Source organism: Syngnathus scovelli, chromosome 11, assembly GCF_024217435.2.
Source record: "Syngnathus scovelli strain Florida chromosome 11, RoL_Ssco_1.2, whole genome shotgun sequence".
In the NCBI taxonomy this organism is placed as follows: Eukaryota; Metazoa; Chordata; class Actinopteri; order Syngnathiformes; family Syngnathidae; genus Syngnathus; species Syngnathus scovelli.
In genome coordinates, this window is record NC_090857.1 from 9,050,043 (window position 1) to 9,069,447 (window position 19,405).

The 19,405-nt window shown below is 41.6% G+C and overlaps 1 protein-coding gene across 3 annotated transcripts in view; it reads right to left on the bottom strand.

Annotated features, from left to right (window-relative positions):
- Window positions 1-19,405, bottom strand: part of cacna1da (calcium channel, voltage-dependent, L type, alpha 1D subunit, a) — a 40,130-nt gene continuing 20,725 nt past the window's right edge. For 2 of the 3 annotated variants that reach the window (XM_049733550.2, XM_049733551.2), the window contains 26 exons: window positions 17,568-17,674; window positions 17,396-17,483; window positions 17,208-17,315; window positions 17,079-17,131; window positions 16,859-17,005; window positions 16,367-16,568; window positions 16,123-16,281; window positions 15,945-16,055; window positions 15,009-15,092; window positions 10,246-10,374; window positions 10,069-10,134; window positions 9,899-9,990; window positions 9,672-9,831; window positions 9,438-9,565; window positions 9,262-9,358; window positions 8,975-9,077; window positions 8,782-8,883; window positions 7,356-7,489; window positions 6,241-6,357; window positions 5,446-5,843; window positions 4,364-4,390; window positions 3,913-4,041; window positions 3,689-3,837; window positions 3,424-3,530; window positions 3,018-3,335; window positions 1-2,801 (listed from right to left, as the gene is read on the bottom strand). In XM_049733550.2, the coding sequence (XP_049589507.1) occupies window positions 2,496-2,801; window positions 3,018-3,335; window positions 3,424-3,530; window positions 3,689-3,837; window positions 3,913-4,041; window positions 4,364-4,390; window positions 5,446-5,843; window positions 6,241-6,357; window positions 7,356-7,489; window positions 8,782-8,883; window positions 8,975-9,077; window positions 9,262-9,358; window positions 9,438-9,565; window positions 9,672-9,831; window positions 9,899-9,990; window positions 10,069-10,134; window positions 10,246-10,374; window positions 15,009-15,092; window positions 15,945-16,055; window positions 16,123-16,281; window positions 16,367-16,568; window positions 16,859-17,005; window positions 17,079-17,131; window positions 17,208-17,315; window positions 17,396-17,483; window positions 17,568-17,674 (3,621 nt within the window). In that variant the 3' untranslated portion in view covers window positions 1-2,495. The remainder of the gene's footprint in view (window positions 2,802-3,017; window positions 3,336-3,423; window positions 3,531-3,688; window positions 3,838-3,912; window positions 4,042-4,363; window positions 4,391-5,445; window positions 5,844-6,240; window positions 6,358-7,355; window positions 7,490-8,781; window positions 8,884-8,974; window positions 9,078-9,261; window positions 9,359-9,437; window positions 9,566-9,671; window positions 9,832-9,898; window positions 9,991-10,068; window positions 10,135-10,245; window positions 10,375-15,008; window positions 15,093-15,944; window positions 16,056-16,122; window positions 16,282-16,366; window positions 16,569-16,858; window positions 17,006-17,078; window positions 17,132-17,207; window positions 17,316-17,395; window positions 17,484-17,567; window positions 17,675-19,405) is intronic. The other variant, XM_068652376.1, reaches the window with a different exon arrangement.

Sequence of the window (19,405 nt, forward strand, 5' to 3'; positions counted from 1 at the left end):
TCAATAAGTTCAGCATAAGTTTATTCAATGATGCTCAATAGAAAATAAACAGAATTGATTGAAATAAAGACAAGGCCCAAATTAAATGAAAAATACAAAAAAGCATAGTTACAAAATCCAATCTGTTATATATTAAAGCATTTGCTACTCGGAGATTTATGCTAACTCAAAAAAACATTTAAGAGCAAATATCAAGACTTTCAAGTAGAGAACATTACCATGGGTCTTTCCGATCATTTATACACATTTTACATATTCATTTTGAATACAGCTTTAAGAACGGTAATAAAAGTAATTATATATCTAACCATGAGAAGAAATGTGATAGAAACAGCACGTTTCTCTGTAAACTGGTATTTTATCCATTTTCTTGTTTTCCAGCAGAGCAATGACGCACCTTGAAAATATTCTTTTGATTTTCTTTCATTCCCAGCATTGTAAGATGAGGTGTGAATGACAAATATAGATTCCACTAAACCATACACACAGTCACAAAAAAGTACAAAATTGTCTCACCTTAATACACAAATCAGTTTTAGAAAAAGGAGAAACAGAAGCACAATACACGTACTTGTGCAAAGACAAACAGCTATGTGCTAATATTTAAGACTCAACCAAGTTACTATTTACTCTTTTTTTCAGGAATCCCTGACTTGAGGTAAAAGTAAGTTCTTTTCATCTTTAGATTAACTCAATATTTTAAAGTCTTTAAAAAATAATGCATATTTTCAGTTCATCAATTGCTACCAATAGTACAATGTGCCAGTTATGTGCATTCCTTTTGTCATCTGCAAAAGGACTAGAACACATTAATTTTTTTTATTATAATATTTTCTTTAAACGCACAAACATTTCAAAGAGCCCTTTCAATGTGCACACAAAATGGAAAATCTACATTGTTGTAAGTAGCGTACAAGCACGCACACGCCGACGGACCAAACATGTACAACGGATCATGTGAACCTCCAATGTTCTTAAATCAGCTCTTAAGTCGACTGTAAATGAAGTTAACTCGTGGCCATCCAGTTTCAGCCTTTTGTCACATTATTAGATACAAGCACATCCATAGTTAAACCCTGTTTAAGACTCCCCTGCGGAACACCGCGACACAGATACACTGAGACGATGATATGTTGTCACCTTTGCCAAAAGAGGTATACGAGACGCCAGGTAGACAGAGAGAGCGGTGGGGGTCAAGTAGGGGAGGGGAGGGGGGGTCTTCTTGTATTGCTTAAGCCTCTCCACTTGGCCAACTCCTGCCACCAAAGTGGATGCGGGCCTCACACGCTCAACATGAGATTTCACAGAAAGTCTTCAAGGACGCATCAATCATTAACCAAACCCCCAGCACCAGCTTTGATCGCTAATCAATAAGACCTCCATTATTTTTCCCCTACCATCCATCTTTTGTCTTCCTTCAGCAGCAGCAGCAAAAAAAAAAAAAAAAAAAAAGGCATTTTAATCAGGAGCAACCCAAAGAAGATTTTGAAGAAAAGCAGCATCGATTTCATTATAAATAAAGACGTGCCAGCACGGTGGGCCAAGGGGCGAGCCCCATTTAAAGAAGGGGCTTTTTTTTTTAATAGTGAGTACACTTGTGCTAAGATCATCAGAAGTGTTGGCTCGACTTGTGCAGTTAATATTGGTCACGAAATCTCGACCTCTTAAAATTGTGACCAAAGGCAAAATTAAAATGCAGACAAAAATAAAGGCTATGTAATCGCACGGAACATAAAAGGCAAATGAAATGCAGCAAATGGTAGCTAATAAACGGTTGTCGGGTTTTATAGCACATGGTCCATATTGCTGATCAGTGAAATCATACATAATTACAAAATATAGAAGATCTCTTTACAAAGTGTCTCATATTATAGAATACAATTTACAGAATCTCAACTAAGAAATATTAACCAGGCTATTCTACTGTTTGAAATAACCTGCATCTCAAATTCTTTATAGATGTCTCAAAAGTAACGCTCCTGCATATTCTGGTTTCCGCAACTTTTGTTGTGTGACTCGGCCGCGGCACTACTACGGGACAAAGGGATCAAATCAGACGAAAGCAGGGGCCTAGGGGAGGGTAAGGGGGGGGGGGGGGGGGGGGGGTAAGATATGCCTTTCTATGCTTTGCATTGAAAACTTGCATGATATGCCAAACCTTGAATAAAGTGACCGAGGTAATGACATCATACATCTGATTGTCATCACCCTAACACGCCAGCCCCCAAAGAGCATGGCACGTCCACGCCACTTATCCTGGATGGTCTCTGCCCGGACCCCCAGGTCAAGCCCTTTGACAGGAAGGTCAGAATGGCCCCCGGGTACTCCGCGGGGCTCCGTGCTGTGACGTCCTTTGCTGGCAGCGAGAGAGGTTTTCTTTCGCGACTTGTGTGTGTGTGTGTGTGTGTGTGTGTGTGTCTCTCTCTTCTCTTTGCCTTTCTGTTCAGTGTAAAGGCACTTTTCACTGTTGGTAGTCGGGCAAGGGTCCTTTACCGCTATAAAGTTGTGATGCAAATCATCTCGTCAGCCAGGTCCTCCTCATAGGAGGGCCTGGGTTCCGCTTCGGGTTCGTCGTCACTGTAGCTGGCCGCCGGGTCCGGCATCTCAAAGCCCCCCGCGGTCAGAAGAGGAAAGACGTTGACCCCGTTGATCACCGGCGCCATGCCCCCGTTCAGCAGGTGGCTGGCCGCGCTCTCCATCTCATCTATCGTCATCTCGCAGGCGTCCGCTATCTCGTGCTTGGTGGCGGCGACAAACTTGGGATCCATGGCGTACCTTCCGAGGCCTTCTGATATCAAAACCTGTTTGGAAAACAAAGTCGGGACAAGGAAAGTTGTGTATATAATCAGATTTTTTTTCAGAGCTTTTAGTGGCTAAATATTAAATATATCAACTGTCGGTATGTAAAGCCCTTTGAGATGTTTCTGTGGGCTACAGATATAAAATTGACTCTGAAACTGAAAAGAATTATGGGAAAGTGTAATTCAACAACACCAAAAAACAAACAAAAAACATACGGCTTCAACGAGGCTGGTGGCGCTTCCTCGCTTCTGGTGGTACTGGCTGTGGTACTCGGGCGGCACCTGCAGGTGAATGGGCGAGTACGTCCTCTGCGTGAACTCGGGGTCATCCGAGTACCAGGAGCTTTTGCGCACCGATACGTGGCTGCTGGCGGTGCTATCCCTGTGCGGGTGGTCGACACGGATGAGGGGGGTGTAGTACGGTGACTGGTCTTTACTGGCCGGTGTGGCAGGGGGCGTGGCCCAGGAGCGGGTGGAGCGTGTTGGGGAGAGGTGGTGGGCTCTGCTGGAGTCCAGGCCTGCTACGGCCATCACCTGACAAGCGAGGACATTCAAGATGAATTGTTGCAGCGAGGCCACAGAAGCATTTCTATCTTTTTTTTTTGTTTTTTTTGGGCGTTACCTGGTGCTGCATAAGGTGCAGTGGTAGAGCGGTACGTTGATGTGGAAGCTCATCGTGGCTACCCTGCCGGCGCAGACACTCAAAGTTGAAAGACGGCCTCCTGTGACCTGTGCAAGCATGGCAACGACTTGTAAAATATTCTCAAGAAAAATGAAATCGGCAACACTGGCAAAATATTCAGTTCATGTAAATTGTAATGGAAAAGTAAAGTTATGCACATTTCTAGAATCAACATATGAAGACAACTTATGCAGCAGGTCAATACCATGCAAAGCTTCAGGTGTGGCAGGGAGCAAACGTCTTTTTGGTGATCTCCTCGAGTCGTGGTAGAGGGGCTGCTCATCATCGTCATAGTAACTGTCGGGATGATGGTAGCCTTTGGGAGTCTCGTACTCCGTATCGCTGTTCTGGTACCTTGTAACAAATTTTTGATGTGTCACAGAAGTAGCAGAATTGAAGTCATCTTCAATGTTAATGTTGTTCATCTACCTGTCCCCCGAGAGCATGCTGTCATCTTCATAAAACTCTTCTCCGCTGAAATACTCGCCAGACAAACGATCTTCATCCACCTCCTCTTCTCTGCAGATGGTGGGGTGGCGTCTATCCCCACCATTGGACCTGACGAGAAATCAAGTTGCACGGCTCAAGAGTCACCAAGTGTTCTGGATTTGTGTCATGCATTGCCATGCAGATGCAAGCCTACACAATGTTTCAAAAACCTCATCCAAAGCGTGAAAGTGAGCCAATCCCAAAGACAAAAAAAAAAGCAGTAAATGAGAAACAGTGGCCACTAGTGGACATCATCAAACACGCCTGGGTGCCAACCACATGCAGAAGAAAATGAGCTTTGCAGCCTTTCACCAATCCAAACAACAAAATAATGGCAAATAAGCCCTCTTTGCTTGTTACTGCTGGTGCCAAACCTGGAAAAACAACATACCTAACATAGGTCTCATAGTAGCGCCTTCTGTCCAAGACAGCAGAGGGGGTGGCCGAGAGAAAGCATTTCAGTTAGGAAGGAGAAAGGGAGAGAACAAAGAGAGAAAAGGCAGGAAAAGAGTGATATATACTGTATATCATACAGTGCTTTACTGTATATCATACAGTATATAGAACATATACAGCATTCTAATATACAAGAACATGATGGGGGACATACACTTCAGTGTATTTGACAATCCCATTTTTTTTTCTCCTGTGATAAGAAAATATTTTTTGAAAAAAATGGCATGGATGAAATTGTCCTGGTGCCAAGTAAAAAAAAAAAAAGATGGTCACATGTGAAATGAAGTGTGATCTACTAGGGAATGAATAAAGGTTGGTGGAAATGGGGGAGGCTTGATAAGAAGCTGCCCGGATGCCTGAAGACTAATAGTCATCCGGCTGATGGCAGCAGAATTCGCTCCATCTCGCTTGCACAGTGGAATAGGATGAAGGTAAATATTTGCTTTACTTTAAAACCCATAGTTTCACTAACTTAACCAAAATCATTAACTAATGTAATTGAGGCCTGTAATTAACGACTGCAACACAAAAATGGTGGCAGTGGAGGTTTTGAAACCAAAAACATGACTCTGTTATTTCTTTAGACAAACCACATAAAACATTCAATAAAAAAATCCGAACCAACCAGTACTATAGTAGGACTAAATCAACAATCAATGTCCAGTTTTGCTAGAAATAAAGCCACCTTCAAATAAATACCTGCTATTCTCTTCAGTTGAATAAATACATGGCACTATTTGATGAACTACTACACAACTATTGAATTACTCGATCAGAAGAAATTATTCCCATCATTTCATCGGGATGCAACTACACAAATTATGACGACGGCATACAAATGAACTGATTAACCGGTAATCGCTCCAAAATATGCTTTTAAGAATGGATCAGTGCCTTTCATAGCTGTCATTAAAAAGGGGAGTGATCCTCATATTTAAATGACCATCTGGTGATAAGACCAAGACAACACAAGTACACAAATGTCTGCTGTGGAAAGGATGCACATGTTGGTGGTACCTTTGAGCTTGTGGCGTCCGGCCCTTTTCATAATCATAGTAGGAGCCGCGATGACCCGGGTAGCCATTGGGAGGAGCGTGTTCATAGTAGCGATGATGCCCCCCGTTGGGTAAACCGGACTTGTTGGCGTTGTTGAGGTTGATGTTGGTGGATTTGGGAGACTTGCCATAGGAGTTGTTGTGATGACGGTGGCGGTGATGGTGGTGATGGTGGTGGTGACGGTGGTTGGGGTGGGACATGGCGTTGGCTCGAGACAGCCGGCCCACCGGTTGCTCCATGTGAGCGTAGTGAGGGGGCGGTTGCACCTGCAGCGGCCGCTGCGTGGCGTTGGTCTGGTGGCCGTCAGATCGCCGGTGACCTCCGTTCATCAGGTGGTTGCCAAATAGTCCTCCGTTACGCTGCCAACGAATACGCACAGTGACACCTCTGACATTTTTGTTTCTTGCAATACAGAAAAATAAAGGTTTGATGTTAAGTCTGATTTCAGAATTGATATGAGCAAAATAGGAAGCTGACTTATGGGCGCATGACTTGTGTGGACAAAATAGTTGAATTTTGTCCTGAATTACAAATGAAAAAAAAAAAACAGGAAAATTAAAAGAAAAAAAAAAAACAGCTTTTTGGAGTGTAGTCATAGCTAGCTAGCATGCTATACAGGTAGAAATGGGCCTACAAATAATAACTAAGTAACTCGCGCCAAATAACTAATGCCAAAATTTTTTTCAAACATGTATTCTATTTTTAAAAAGTGTCATGTCACAATCATCCCCGTTTTGGGTAAAATAAATCAGTTACCCTATATATTTCCTCGTCTTCCTCTGGTATAAAGTCTATTAGTTCATCATCTTGCAGGTCACATGATATCGCTCGGCGAATTTCGGGCCCAATATCATGGAGAGTGCGGAGGCCGGCCTGTAACCATGACAACAAAAGGGCTAAGCACTACTGAGGAGGACTTTGAAAAAGGGACATCTTACAGCCAAAAGCGCACACACACGCCTGCTCGAGTTTGTGACATTGACGGTGCAGACAGACAGAGATGTGCTCAACTGAATGGAACCCGATGTAATTAATTCATAGCTAAAGAATTCCTGGTATACTGTTTTTATTCGGTCTGACAACGCAGTCCAATCAATCACCTAAATTGGTGATCAAGACGCTTTAATTGATGGATTTAGAGCAGTTTTATCTGCCTGATGTTGACATATGGTGAGAGTGAAAGCAGCCATACACTTATCGCCAACTTCATTAGGTACACCGGCACAATCTGATGTTGTTTTATTGGTGGCTACTTAATACATACATATTGAATTTAACAACTACTGTATATTAATTAGTTTAAATTGAATGTTTTTACCGTCTTTGTAGTTATGTTATATCATGAAATGTGCTATATCAATAATGTTGTAGTTTTTATCTATTAAAAAAACTGTAAAATACAACCATTATTACTGGCATTAGAATACAGTAGGACCAAGTGTTCATCAAAAACTTACACCTTTAAAAAATACTAGGTTTGGGATTATGTATTGTCACAAAGGCATTGTTATCGAGAGAGCGCTTGGATTGAATGTCATTGGATTGTGCATGTGCACCTAAAGCTATGGCTTTGTAGTGTATACTGTGCACTTGTGTTAAAAAGAAAACAAGCTTAGGAAGTGATTTTCATGAGCTGATGGGTGAATTGTGTTGGCCAGAAATCACGTGAGACGATGGCGCACCCTTAACATCAACATGTGTGACATTTAAAGAAACAAGGACACAAAGTACAACTCCACATAAATGACAAAACATAGCCAGACTCTACAGCGAGATGAACTTCCTGCTGGATCACAAACTGTGACATTAGCACACTTAATGAAGATCACACCAACACGTGTCTGCCTTCGCTGAGTCCGGCAGAGACTCACCTGCAGTGCGATAGCTGTGCTGTTCTGGGACGGGTGTGCACCCACCAGGCCTTCCTCTTTACGTTTCTTGAATTTCCTAAAGTAGTCCTGTATCAGGAAGGTGGCATAGAACTTCCCCACCGTTACCTCATCATCTGAGTGAACAGACCACACAAACGCTTCCTGTGTCAGCTGGTCAGCACACACAAAAGCACGTGCGCAAAATTTACACTGTCGTTAGTCTTAGGTTTGTTTGTGGATTCGTGCAGCAAAAGGGTTCATGTCTTTCTTAGTATGTGTACGTTGGATTGTTTTGACCAATCAGACGTCTGCATTTCAATCTAGTCTGCCCAGTGCCTTGAGAATCAGTAGTGCTGGCTGAAGTAACTTTAAGCTATTTGAGGATTTTGTCTTTAATTTCAAATTCCTCCTCACAGGGCCAGAAACTATTTCTTTTAACTGTTAAATGTTTTTTGTCAGATTTATAAGAAATTTTGATAAGAAACTGCGGTTAATTGGCATAATTGCGAGTTATTTGTATAGTATAGTAAATTGAGGTTTTTTTTTTTTTTGCAACAACGTGAAATTGTGCAGTTTGACATCGCTGGAACAAACTACAACTTAGATTCATTTAATTTGGATATTAGTGTGCAACAGTGTGTTAGAATCATTGTGAAGCAGAGGTCTGGATCACTTTAAGCAAGCACACTGGGGACAGAGATCAGAGAGAGAAAGAGCGAAAGAGAGAGAGAAAGAGAGAGAGCGAGAGGCAACTCTAGTTCCATGCCACCACCCTAAAACAGAACTGCTTCAGAATATTCTGAAGTACTTAAGAGATTTGGACACACACAGAGAGATAAGTGAGTGAGGAGAAACACATGAGAGAAACTGAGGGAGACACAAAAAAAAAAAAAATCAGAACACTCGATCGGTAGCCTCCATCAAGATCCCAGACAGAAGAGTGAGTTGTAAACGTATGGACACACTGCAACCAGGAGAAGATGAGCAACAACACCATGATACTGTACATAAACATTACTTTGGGAGAGAATCTGCTTGTGCACAATTAGGTGGTGCTCAAGCACTTGCCGTTAAATAATAATGCGGAATTTAAAAAAAAATGTAGTCTCATTTTTAACACAAAAATCTTCCATTTGAACATCAAAGTGTAGCTTTTTTTTGTATCTATAAAGTAAAGTGTAATATTTCTATTATTGACTGCATTGATTTTGTGCACTGAAATAAATACACAAGTTAAATAAATACAATGTTTATATATATATATATATATATATATATATATAGTTATTATAATTATATATATAATTTGGGCAATGGGTGCTTGAGCATGCCCTCCCATATGTCTGTGAACTTGCTTGTGTGTGAGTAATTAGAAAGGTTTTGGATAGTTTTCCTGGCAGAGGCATATAAGGTATGTGTGACTGACCACCAGCAGGCGGCACCACTTGATCCAGCAGCTTCATGCTGGTTCTCTTCCAGATTTTTTTGATGACGGCTCGAAGCTCCTCATTGGCCTGCTCCAGATTACCTGAAGCACAACGTCAAGCCATTCCTTCAGACATGAGATCACTCGTGGCAATAAATTTAGACCTTTATATTTGACCGTTTAATTATTCCACCTTCGGTTTTTATCTTCAGGGCTGTTCGCACCAGTGCAAAAAGAGTAGCATTAAACATGACTGTGCCATCACTGTTGAGAGGCATATTCATGGCCACCAGTCTCTGAAATGGGAGAGAAGGCAAGAAATTAAATAGTCAGGCCTAGAATGCCTCATGATAAAACTGTCACAACATTTGGAACACCATTTGCCTTGTTGTGAGATTCTGCGCTCATGTTGCACATCGCTAAAACATGCATGTTGTCTCAATTAGAAGCAAAACAATTAAAAGAAGAGTAAAAAGAGACCTTGCAAGCCACTCGATGAGGACACAGTTTACCAAAGCCAAGAGGAGGCTGGATTCGACGAAGAAGTGTTACCACGTCTAGATGTTTGATTCTTCCTCTGGATGAACAGAATATATATATAAATATATAAATCATGTAAAAAATAAAATAAAAATAGCTGCAGTAATAAGTCATACTTAGCCTCCGGGTCGTACTCGGACCAAATTCTCTTGAATTCATCCAGGTGATGTGGACCAAGAATGGACCAATCCCGCGTCAAATAGTCAAAGTTGTCCATGATGACGGCCACAAACAAATTGATAATCTGAAGGACCAAAAATTTAATTGACAATGGCATCATATGGAGTAAATGCTGCAATCCTACTGGACAAGTAGTGCAGTCAAGAGTCCTAGTGATGGATGGTACATACCAAAAAGGCGCAGAGCATGTAGAAGGTGATGAAGTAAATGATTGCAAATCCACTGCCACATGTCATCTCCTCCCCGGGGTTGTAGTCCGACTCGGGGTCACACAGTTTCCCCGGCATGCAGGCCAACATGATCTCTTGCCATGCCTCTCCAGTGGCACATCTGGGAAAGCAATATATAAGTGACATGCAATCAAGATTGGAAAACAAGCTCAGAATGTTGACGAAACCTGAAGAGGAGGAGCACGGCTTGAGGGAAGGTCTGGAAGTTATTGTTTCTGTTGATGTGCGTGCCATCCACCATGGCGATTTTCCCAAACACCTAACAAGCCATTTATTGGACGCATTAGTGTGAAAGGGGGAAAAAAAATCATTGGTGGCATCACATTGTGGTACCAACCTGCATCCCGATGACAGCATAGATGAAGAACAGCATAGCTATCAGAAGAGCAACGTATGGCAGAGCCTAAAAAAAAATAAAAAGAGTAAGAATAACTGAAAAACAACAAAATAATAGTACATCAAATAGTAAATAAACAACGTCATATTTTGTCACTGGTTACAAACTTATCCTCACCTGGAAGGATTTGATGAAGGTCCAAAGAAGAGTGCGGATGCCCTCCCCTCTGCTGAGCAGCTTGACGAGCCGCATGACTCGGAAGAGACGGAAGAAAGTGATGGAGATGCGGGCGCTGTCTTCCGTGTTCTGGGAAGAAAGCATTGCAAAATCAGAAGTGGGCGTAGCTACAGCACAGGACGCGGGAGCCCTGGCTTTGCAGAGCAGGTTGAGAAGTTGCGAACTCAGCTGCAGAAACATGTGGGCTGGAAGAGCAGTACTGCATGTTGAAATTAGAATTGGAATGAAATTTTTATGTGGCCATGTTTTCATCGAACAGTACAGTTGTGTCAAATAAATTGTTCCGCCTGTCACTGATGTCGCTGATGCAACTACACGGAAACACAACTGGACCACTTGATGAAAAGGTGGCTACATTTTTAGATTTGGTGAAAAGCAGTAGAACTTCAGCTCATATGCTTCTGTCGGCCCGGGTCCAAAGCACTGTCAGCGTTGGTGTCACAGCAGTGACCTACAAGGAAAGGAAGCAAGGAGGCAGGCATGCTGGAGAAAATCTCGCCATACTTGACAGGTCGCGTCTGCGCAAGCATGGCACCCTCACTCCAGAGTCACTGCATGCAGAGTCACAGTGGGACCAACCCGAAAATGGGTCGGCCAGGAGGTTGCCAGGTCAGAACTGGGTGACCTTATCCCGGGAAGGGGGAGGGGGGGAGGGGAGTTCATCCATGAGTAACTACCCCACATATGCGCGAGGCAGAAACCATGTCAGAAGTGTCAACACTACAAACGTGAGAAGCTGGGATATGAAACCAGCTGTCACCTCACGAAAGGAGACGCACGCGCGGCGCCACGTTTGAGTGACTCCTTGTTAAAAAATAACAATTCATGAGCAAAAAAAAAAGAAATCAAAATACAGGAAATGAAAACCTTAGTATGAAAACATAAGAAAAGAAACCTAACAAATAAATATATGGAAAGTCCCTAAAAAAGGGGTTGGAGGTATCGCATCTTACCCCCAGTTCATCCACCTGAGGAGTCTCTGTTGGCTTTAAAATCAAAGACCTGCATTAATGACTTCATCAGAACCTGAACTGAATAAACACTTACACAGGTAGACGATTACAAACTAAATTCTCTTTATGTTTTTACATGACAGAGACAGAACACAATCACCACTGGCCTCGCACACAGCCTGTAAACCGACAGGACTGAGAAGATTGGACGAACAACATTCTGTAAGCACTATGGAAGACTGGCACACCACAGGTTCGTATTTTATGTGGGACTGAACCAGAGCAGGTCACAAAGACAAACAACATGGGAATCACTTGAAACCGTGAGCCCGGTACACAACTTTATCACCCCGCCGGAATGACTCCATGAGCTGACACGTGTTTATTTGATTCATAGATCTATTCGAAAACATTTGCCAGCCGCCATCTTGAACATCTTGCAATCCAGTTGCATTCCTTCCAAGAGCTGCGTCAATAATTCTGCTATTTTGAAACTATGCTGAAATTAGTTGTTTTGTTTCAGTCAGACAAAGGTCGTGCTTTATCGCCATCTTGTGGCAGTAGTTGGAATTTATAAACGTTAGCAGCGTGGATGTCAATTACTCACTGATTTGTTCGTTCCAAGAGCGAGAAACACTAAACTGTATTTTAATTGGATAAATAAAATATTGCTAATAGGTCAGGTTGAAGATGTTTGAGACTATAACAATAAATATCAAACCACTTTCACGCTGACATTTTTGCCTACCTCCTTAAGTCTCAATGTACCTTAGATAACGATTACATCCAGCAACACTCACGCAGGACGCACACTCATACGCAGTCAATATATGCAATCCATGCCATGAAAAGGAAGTATTCAATCAAACGAGGCAAATCAATCAATAATATGAAGAGCAAAAACGCCCTCCAGACAGATGCGGCTTCATTCAATCGCTTCAGCACTATGACTCAAAGCAGTCAATTTCAAGAATTTCACTTGAGGAGGTTCTTTAGGTAATCCTGGCCACGGCATCCATGGAACATGCAAGCCGCCTTGCCGGGAAAAAGCAATGCACGCACGCTAGGGCTGAACAATTTGGAAAAATTAACTAATAAAAATGTATTTTAAGAAATTATTTTTTAGGTCTTCTCCCCATGTTTTTTTTTGAACATACACAAGCAATAAATCAATAAATCAAAAATAAAATGCTTTGGCCTTTAAGCTTACGGTAAAATAAAGGCAAATGAACAACGTTTTATTTTGTTTATTTATCTACTTCAATTAGAGTTGTTAAATGAATAAACACCTTGACTTAGTCTTATAAGCGTGATATGATGACAACTTCACAATATTCTAGAGGTGTGGCCTAAACATAAGTCAATGAATCAACATAAGGAATTTGATTAATTGTTCAGCCATAACATACACGCAATGAAGAGCGACCAATCCTCTCATAGCAATGCAGCAAACTCATGCACGTGCCTTGCAGCGAGTCGGAGCGGGGGGCGGGGTTGAGACGAGAGGAGAAACTGGGCTGAACTTGGGGAAAGGAGGGGGCAGAAGGCTGTGGGTGAGTGAGTGAGGAGCCACCGAGGCATTCATGCACCTGACTGGGGTCTACACACCTGCGCTACACATGAGTTCCATTGTGAGCTTTAAGAGCTCACTACAGGACGACAGAACAAAACACAGACAATCACTCACAGAGACACAAACACAAGTTCGGCAAAGAACCTCAAACTCAACCCTTGCCTTAAAGGACAAGTCCACTCTTACCTGTGAAGAAATGCTTGTACTGGTACATTTAGTAACTAACATTTTCTGATCAATTTGATTTATCATACCACCAAAGAATTATCTTATCAAATACTAAATTAGGTACGAGATCCAAAACTGACAAAAATCTACAAAATGTAATATATTTATTATTGTTTGTGTTGGATCCCATTACAATTTATGATTCATGTCGATTGACATTCCGCTCGCAGCTTTTGAGCTCAGGGCCATTCTGTCTGGAGGTCACATTTGAAAATAGTGGCGAGGAAAGGGAAGGACAAACGGCACACAAACAAAACACTGACCGGAGGGGAATGGAGCGGGTGGCCAAGGGCCATCTGGGAGAGGCGGCACATGGAAAAGATGTTAGCTAATGATGTTAGCTGACGCTTCCAGCATGCATTTGGTGAGGTCACAAACATCAAGTCATGACTGGAATACATTGCAACAGGCAACTTGAGAAAAAATACAGTGGGCACAGGGAAGCCAAGCCATTATTAAAAAGGAATAGATATTCATCCATTGAAGGCCCACCCCCCCAAAAACAAAATTTTTTGCAATGTGCCTTTTAAATCAAATTTAGCACCTCATAAAAACATACGACTGAAAAAGAATGAAATTCTTTTTGCAATTTTTTTTCCAATTTCACTTCAATGGACATTGTGCTGCTCCATTTGGTTTGATTACCGGTATGTTCGACTACCAAGGGTCCACTGTTTTAAAACCTCATTACCTTTGAAATCAGCCATGAGGCACAACTACACGATGCAGTATGATCCGGCCACACACACAAAAATAACCACATGCAATGTGAGCCATATCAACGGAAAAGTGCCTCAGAGGAACCATTACAAAAGCCTTTAAAAAAAAAATATATATACCGTTGAGAAACACAACACACTTGCACACTTAAAAACTACACACATTAAATTCACACACAAATACTGTTCATGCATAGCAATAAATCACCAAAATTTAATAATCCACACTCGTGCAAGACACAATGACAGAACATAACGTGAAATATGTCTCCAAAAAAACAGCACTGCAGCTCAGAAAATAGCACTCGAGAGTGGAAGGGGGGGTTGGCGGGGTGAGGGTGGGGTGCAACTTCCACACTTTTATATCAACTAAAAATGGGCAACCTCATCAGCTATATTTTCTTTCATTTAAAAAACACAAAGATTAGGCCCACATTCAAGGCAAAAAAAATGATATATAGTACAAAGTCAAAACAAGAGAATAAGGTAGAAATATTGTGAGAATTTGTAAAGTAATGAATTTTTTTTTAATATTTTGCCAGATATGTATAAATATTAATAATACAAGCACTGTTTCTGAGAAATCTACACTGAAATTGTTTCTTGTGTTGTTTTTAACAAATAGAGCCCTGCTGACTAAAGAATAGTAATAGTGACATTCACTCATTAAAATATCAACGAAGAAATCCCTTAAATAAAAAAGCTGCATTTAGTAAATCTGCCCTGTGAAGTGGGGTCACGGCGATAAAGTTGTTCTGAACAAAAGGGAACACACAAACAATATTGTTTTTCATTCCTCATACTTGCCTCTACAAGTTTCTATGGAAACAAAATGAACAGGAGTGAGAATTAGATAAGTGTACTAAACAAAAACTGGACCTCAGTTCCTAGAAAAAGATGTTTTATCATCACATCATTTAGCCATTTGGACAGTAAGGCAGTAAAATAAAAGAGAAAAAAAAAAACAGACAAACTGAAGTTTTACATAAAAGGCCTTATTGAAATTCATTTTGGACAAAATTGGATTTGCATGGCTGTAATTAGCAAAGCAATAAGATATGCGTTCATATTTTCTAGTCAATATTATTATTATTATTTTGGTTCATTGTATACGTTTAAAAGTGCCTCAAAAATAATCACCGGGCCTCAAAAGTAGAAGGCGCATTGTTTAAAGGCAATCTATAGGAAAGCTTCAGTTTGACCTAAGAGTCAGAATAAAGTCGTACTTACGTTCACTTCAGTGATCGCGATATCGACGACGCTACCGACGACAATTAAGGCATCAAATGTGTTCCAAGCATCAGCGAAATAGTGCTGTAGTCAAAGCGCAACATGAAGATGGAAGGGAGGAGGGAAATGAAAGACGGGTGGGAACAAGTCGAATGATTGGATCATGTAAAAGGATGAGTTGAAGACAAAGAGAGAGAAAAAGGAGAAGTATTAGCAAGAATCCCCCAAAAAAAGTCAAAGGTGGAAGCCCGAACGGAGTCAGCTGGAAGAATTGAAAGAACAAGCAGAGTCAGCACAAATCTTGGACTTTACTTACATCGATTTCACTGAGAACAATGTCAACTATGCTGCCAATCACAACCAGGGCGTCGAACACATTCCAGGCATCTCCAAAATAGCCCTAAGTGAGGTTGAGCAAGTGTTTGCCCAGTTGAGTGTCAGACGATTAATCGACTATTCGACTTTAGATGGATAACTATATAATAATAAAAAAAGCTGGTTGTGGATGACAATAGCTAGTTTTACAGATTCACATCCATCCAAATATGTCTTTAAATGAAACCAGTGTGTGGCACTGTGCTGGAAAAAAAAAAAATCAATGTCGACTCCATTTTAATCACATCTTACTGTAGTCGACGACAAAACAAATCTTTTAACCCCTTTTATGCAGTGCGTTGTCATTTGGACCAAATTAGTATTAGCATCGATAGCATGCATGCAAACATTGAGGCCACTGCACTCCACACAAGCTCTTACTAGCATCCTGTCCTTCTTGGCAACAAAGAGCTGATGGGCAGGCAGTGAAGGGTAAGGTAAAAAAATAATACTCAGACTTAATATTTAAAAAAGAAAAAATGACAATGAAAATGAGCAAACATGTTTGTGTCCTTTGATTGTGTTGGCGCGGCCATTTAAGAGATTTATGTGCTGACTCACCCTGGGTTTAAAAGCAATGAGCTTGAGAACCATTTCCACAGTGAAAACAGCAGTGAAGACCATGTTGAGGATGTCCATGACATAGTTGAAGAGCGCCGACTGGCCGTAGTGCTGCGAGAAGCACAGTGAAGACATTTCAGTGGATGTATTTTGAATCGTGTACTTTGACTTGTCTCACCTGTACGGCCAAGCAGAGTGTGTTTAGCATGATGAGCACAAACATGATGTACTCAAAGCCTGTGGAGTTGACCACATACCAGAACTTGTACTGGTATGGGTTCTTAGGGATGTACCTCCTCAGAGGACGGGCCTTCAGGGCGTACTCCACGCATTGACGCTGCACAGAAGCAGAAAAGCAGCAACTTGAGTTTCATTTGCTTGATTCCAATTTTGGGGCAAGAAAACGGCGCTGCGTCTCGGACCTGGTTCTTGTCAAGCTCACAGTTTTTGTACTCCTTCTCTCCTTGCTCCTGAAACGTGACGATCACAAAACCTACAAAGATGTTCATCATGAAGAAGGCGATGATGATGATGTAGATGATGAAGAAGATGGAAATCTCCACGCGGTAGTTGTAAATGGGCCCCAGGTTCTCCCTGTTGGAGTCGATTGCCTTGTAGAGTAACCTGAGGGCAGAAGACGGGAAAAATGGTGTCGTAGGTCTTTCTTGAAAATGATCCGTCATTGTTTTATTTGTGGGGAATTTCATGTATCAAAAGTACAAGTGGTATCGGTGCTTGGTATCGGTGTTTTCTATCATGACTACAAAATAATCGATACTCGTCCTGGTATTGATAAAAAAAAAAAAAAAGGAGCGGAACTGAACCACCTGTCTAAGATAAAAGTAATGCTTTGCCGCCATATTGCTACATCCAGAGGCAATTATAAAGCGAGGTAGGTGTAAAAAGAGTCTCACGCTGGCCAGCCTTCAAAAGTCGACACAGTGAAGAGAGCCATCATGGCCATAAGCACGTTGTCAAAATTGAAGTCGCTGTTGTGCCACACTCGTTTGTGGATGGTGGGCTGGTTCACGTCGCCGTCCTTATAAAGGATGTACGTGCCTCTGAAAATGCGAAACACGGCATGAGTTTTAAACTAATAAATCGTTGTGCTGGTATAAGACGATGAAAACCAACTTGCACTCCTCTGGACTAGACTTGGCTTCATCTGTGCAGCGATAGAACTTTCCCTGTGTAGACAAAATTTTTTGCACCATTAAACGTCTACCAGATGCTTGAAGTCACTTTTCTAATCCAAGTGTTGACCTTGAAGAGCTGCACTCCTATGCAGGCAAACATAAACTGGAGAAGAGTGGTGACAATCATGATGTTGCCGATGGTTCTGATGGCCACAAACACACACTGCACCACGTGCTGTTGGAAAAAAAAAAAAAAGAAATGCAGATATCCGGATTGGCAACACCACAGATAACCAATTAGCATCCATTCTGTACTTTCAGGCCTTTGGCTCGATTGATGGCTCTCAAGGGTCTCAGGACACGAAGGACCCTGAGAATCTTCACCACTGAGATGGCGGATGACCTGGATGATGTAAACACACACCGGGTTGTAGATAAAAAAAAAATAAAAAAAAACATTGATAGAAAATTACTGATTTCTACTCACTGTATGCCAAAGGAGACTAAAGACACCCCCACGACTAACAAGTCGAGGAGGTTGAAGTAATTCCTGCAGAAAGCTCCTTTATGGAGAAAAGCTCCGTACGTCGTCATCTGAGGGGAAGGCACATGGTCTCAGGGGAGCAAGTGACAAATGAAAACACACCACAAACAGAATCCAACACGCACACACCTTCTATACTACAATCAACACACACACCTTCTACAATATCTCACACTCTATCAAACACACGACTAAACAAAGTAGCTATCTCTCATCCAGACATACAGTACACATAATGCAAGCATGTTAAATAACAACATTATACAATCAATTATTCCCATTCATATTACCCTCCCCCATTTTGCAACACACACACACTTTTCCACACTCTTGTAATTCACTCTGATTGAGGGTGGCGAGCTAGAGCGGTGGAAAAAAAGGGAGCTAAAATCTATTGTCGCCACCCCCACGGCCCTTAATGACATGAATGTAGTAGTAAGTCATTCATTTCTCAATCTACTATGGCAAAAAAAACATGCATTTTGTTGCCATGGCATCAGTAATTTAGTTACTCCTTGCAAGAGCTCCAGTCGTAGAGATTGGAAAGTGAACGTGAGCTTACTGTCACATTCATGCGGACCGTCCTCTTAAAGCCCATTCTATCATGTTCTTTAATAGCGCCCGATGTAGGAAAGGCGGCTCTTAATTAGAAAACAGGCAGAGAAGAAAAAAAACAGCCAAATGACTCGATCTTCAAATCATAAAAGTGAAGGATTAATTCTCAGAGTGCATGTAAACGGTGGAGTCTCCCCCCGCGCAGCGAGACGCTAACGTTGGAGATTGTGAGGGTCAAATAGCAGCGGCCTGGATGGTGTTCGAATGACCGCAGAGACGATTCCACTTTTCAATGCACTCAGTCCGGGTAAGCAGACTGAACCATGCTGGAACATGGCTGACTTAGCCCCCTCTTTTATGCGTCTGGAAAGCAGTCTGTACTAGGGGTTGAACGACTTCAGGAATTTTTTTTCTTTTTTTAATCGATGATGTCACCGATTTATTTTGCGAGTGCGACGCCCCGACTTATTCGATTTTGACACTCATTCAGCCAATCACATTCAGATGCCTTCATGGCTTCCCAGATAGTAGGAAATTGTAAAACTGTAACAACTACAGGGACGCTGCTCACTACGGTAAATAGTTCAGATTTTTTTTTTTTTTTAAATAAGGAAGTTGTAAATGTTTGGAATAATGCATTACAGCAGTTTTGCTACGTGGAACAATCCGACCGTGAAGGTATCTGAGTGTGATTTGTGACTCGACTCTACTTAGCAATATTATGAGTTGAGCGATATTTGAATTGTGTCAGAATCGTAGTTACCTCTGATGGCTACTTTGTTATCGTCTCATGTCTTTTCCAATGCAACATTTTAGTCCTTAACTTGGACTCTTCCACCACCTGTCTTTGTTTTGTCACGTGTTCCAAGTGATCATGCTAATGGATTCATCTTTGTGAAATAGGTCCACATTTGAGGTTCGTTTTGCTGCAGCTGTTGATTTCCGTGCTTGCCGATTAAACGATTTCAAGTTCCAACCGGTGCCATGCAGCGGTTCAACCCCTAGTTTTTACAGGAGGCGTGGAGTTAGCTTTGACTGGAGTTGACTTTGGACATTGGAGTACCCATCCCCAGCTCCTCCAAAACAAATCACCTTTGACTCAACTTCAGCCAATGCTTGAAGAATGTCTGAACAGCCCGTTCAAATTAGTTGCATTTCACAACGATCTAACATCATCTGCATTCTTTTTTAATTTTTTTTCACACTTCATTACTTTTTCAGCCATG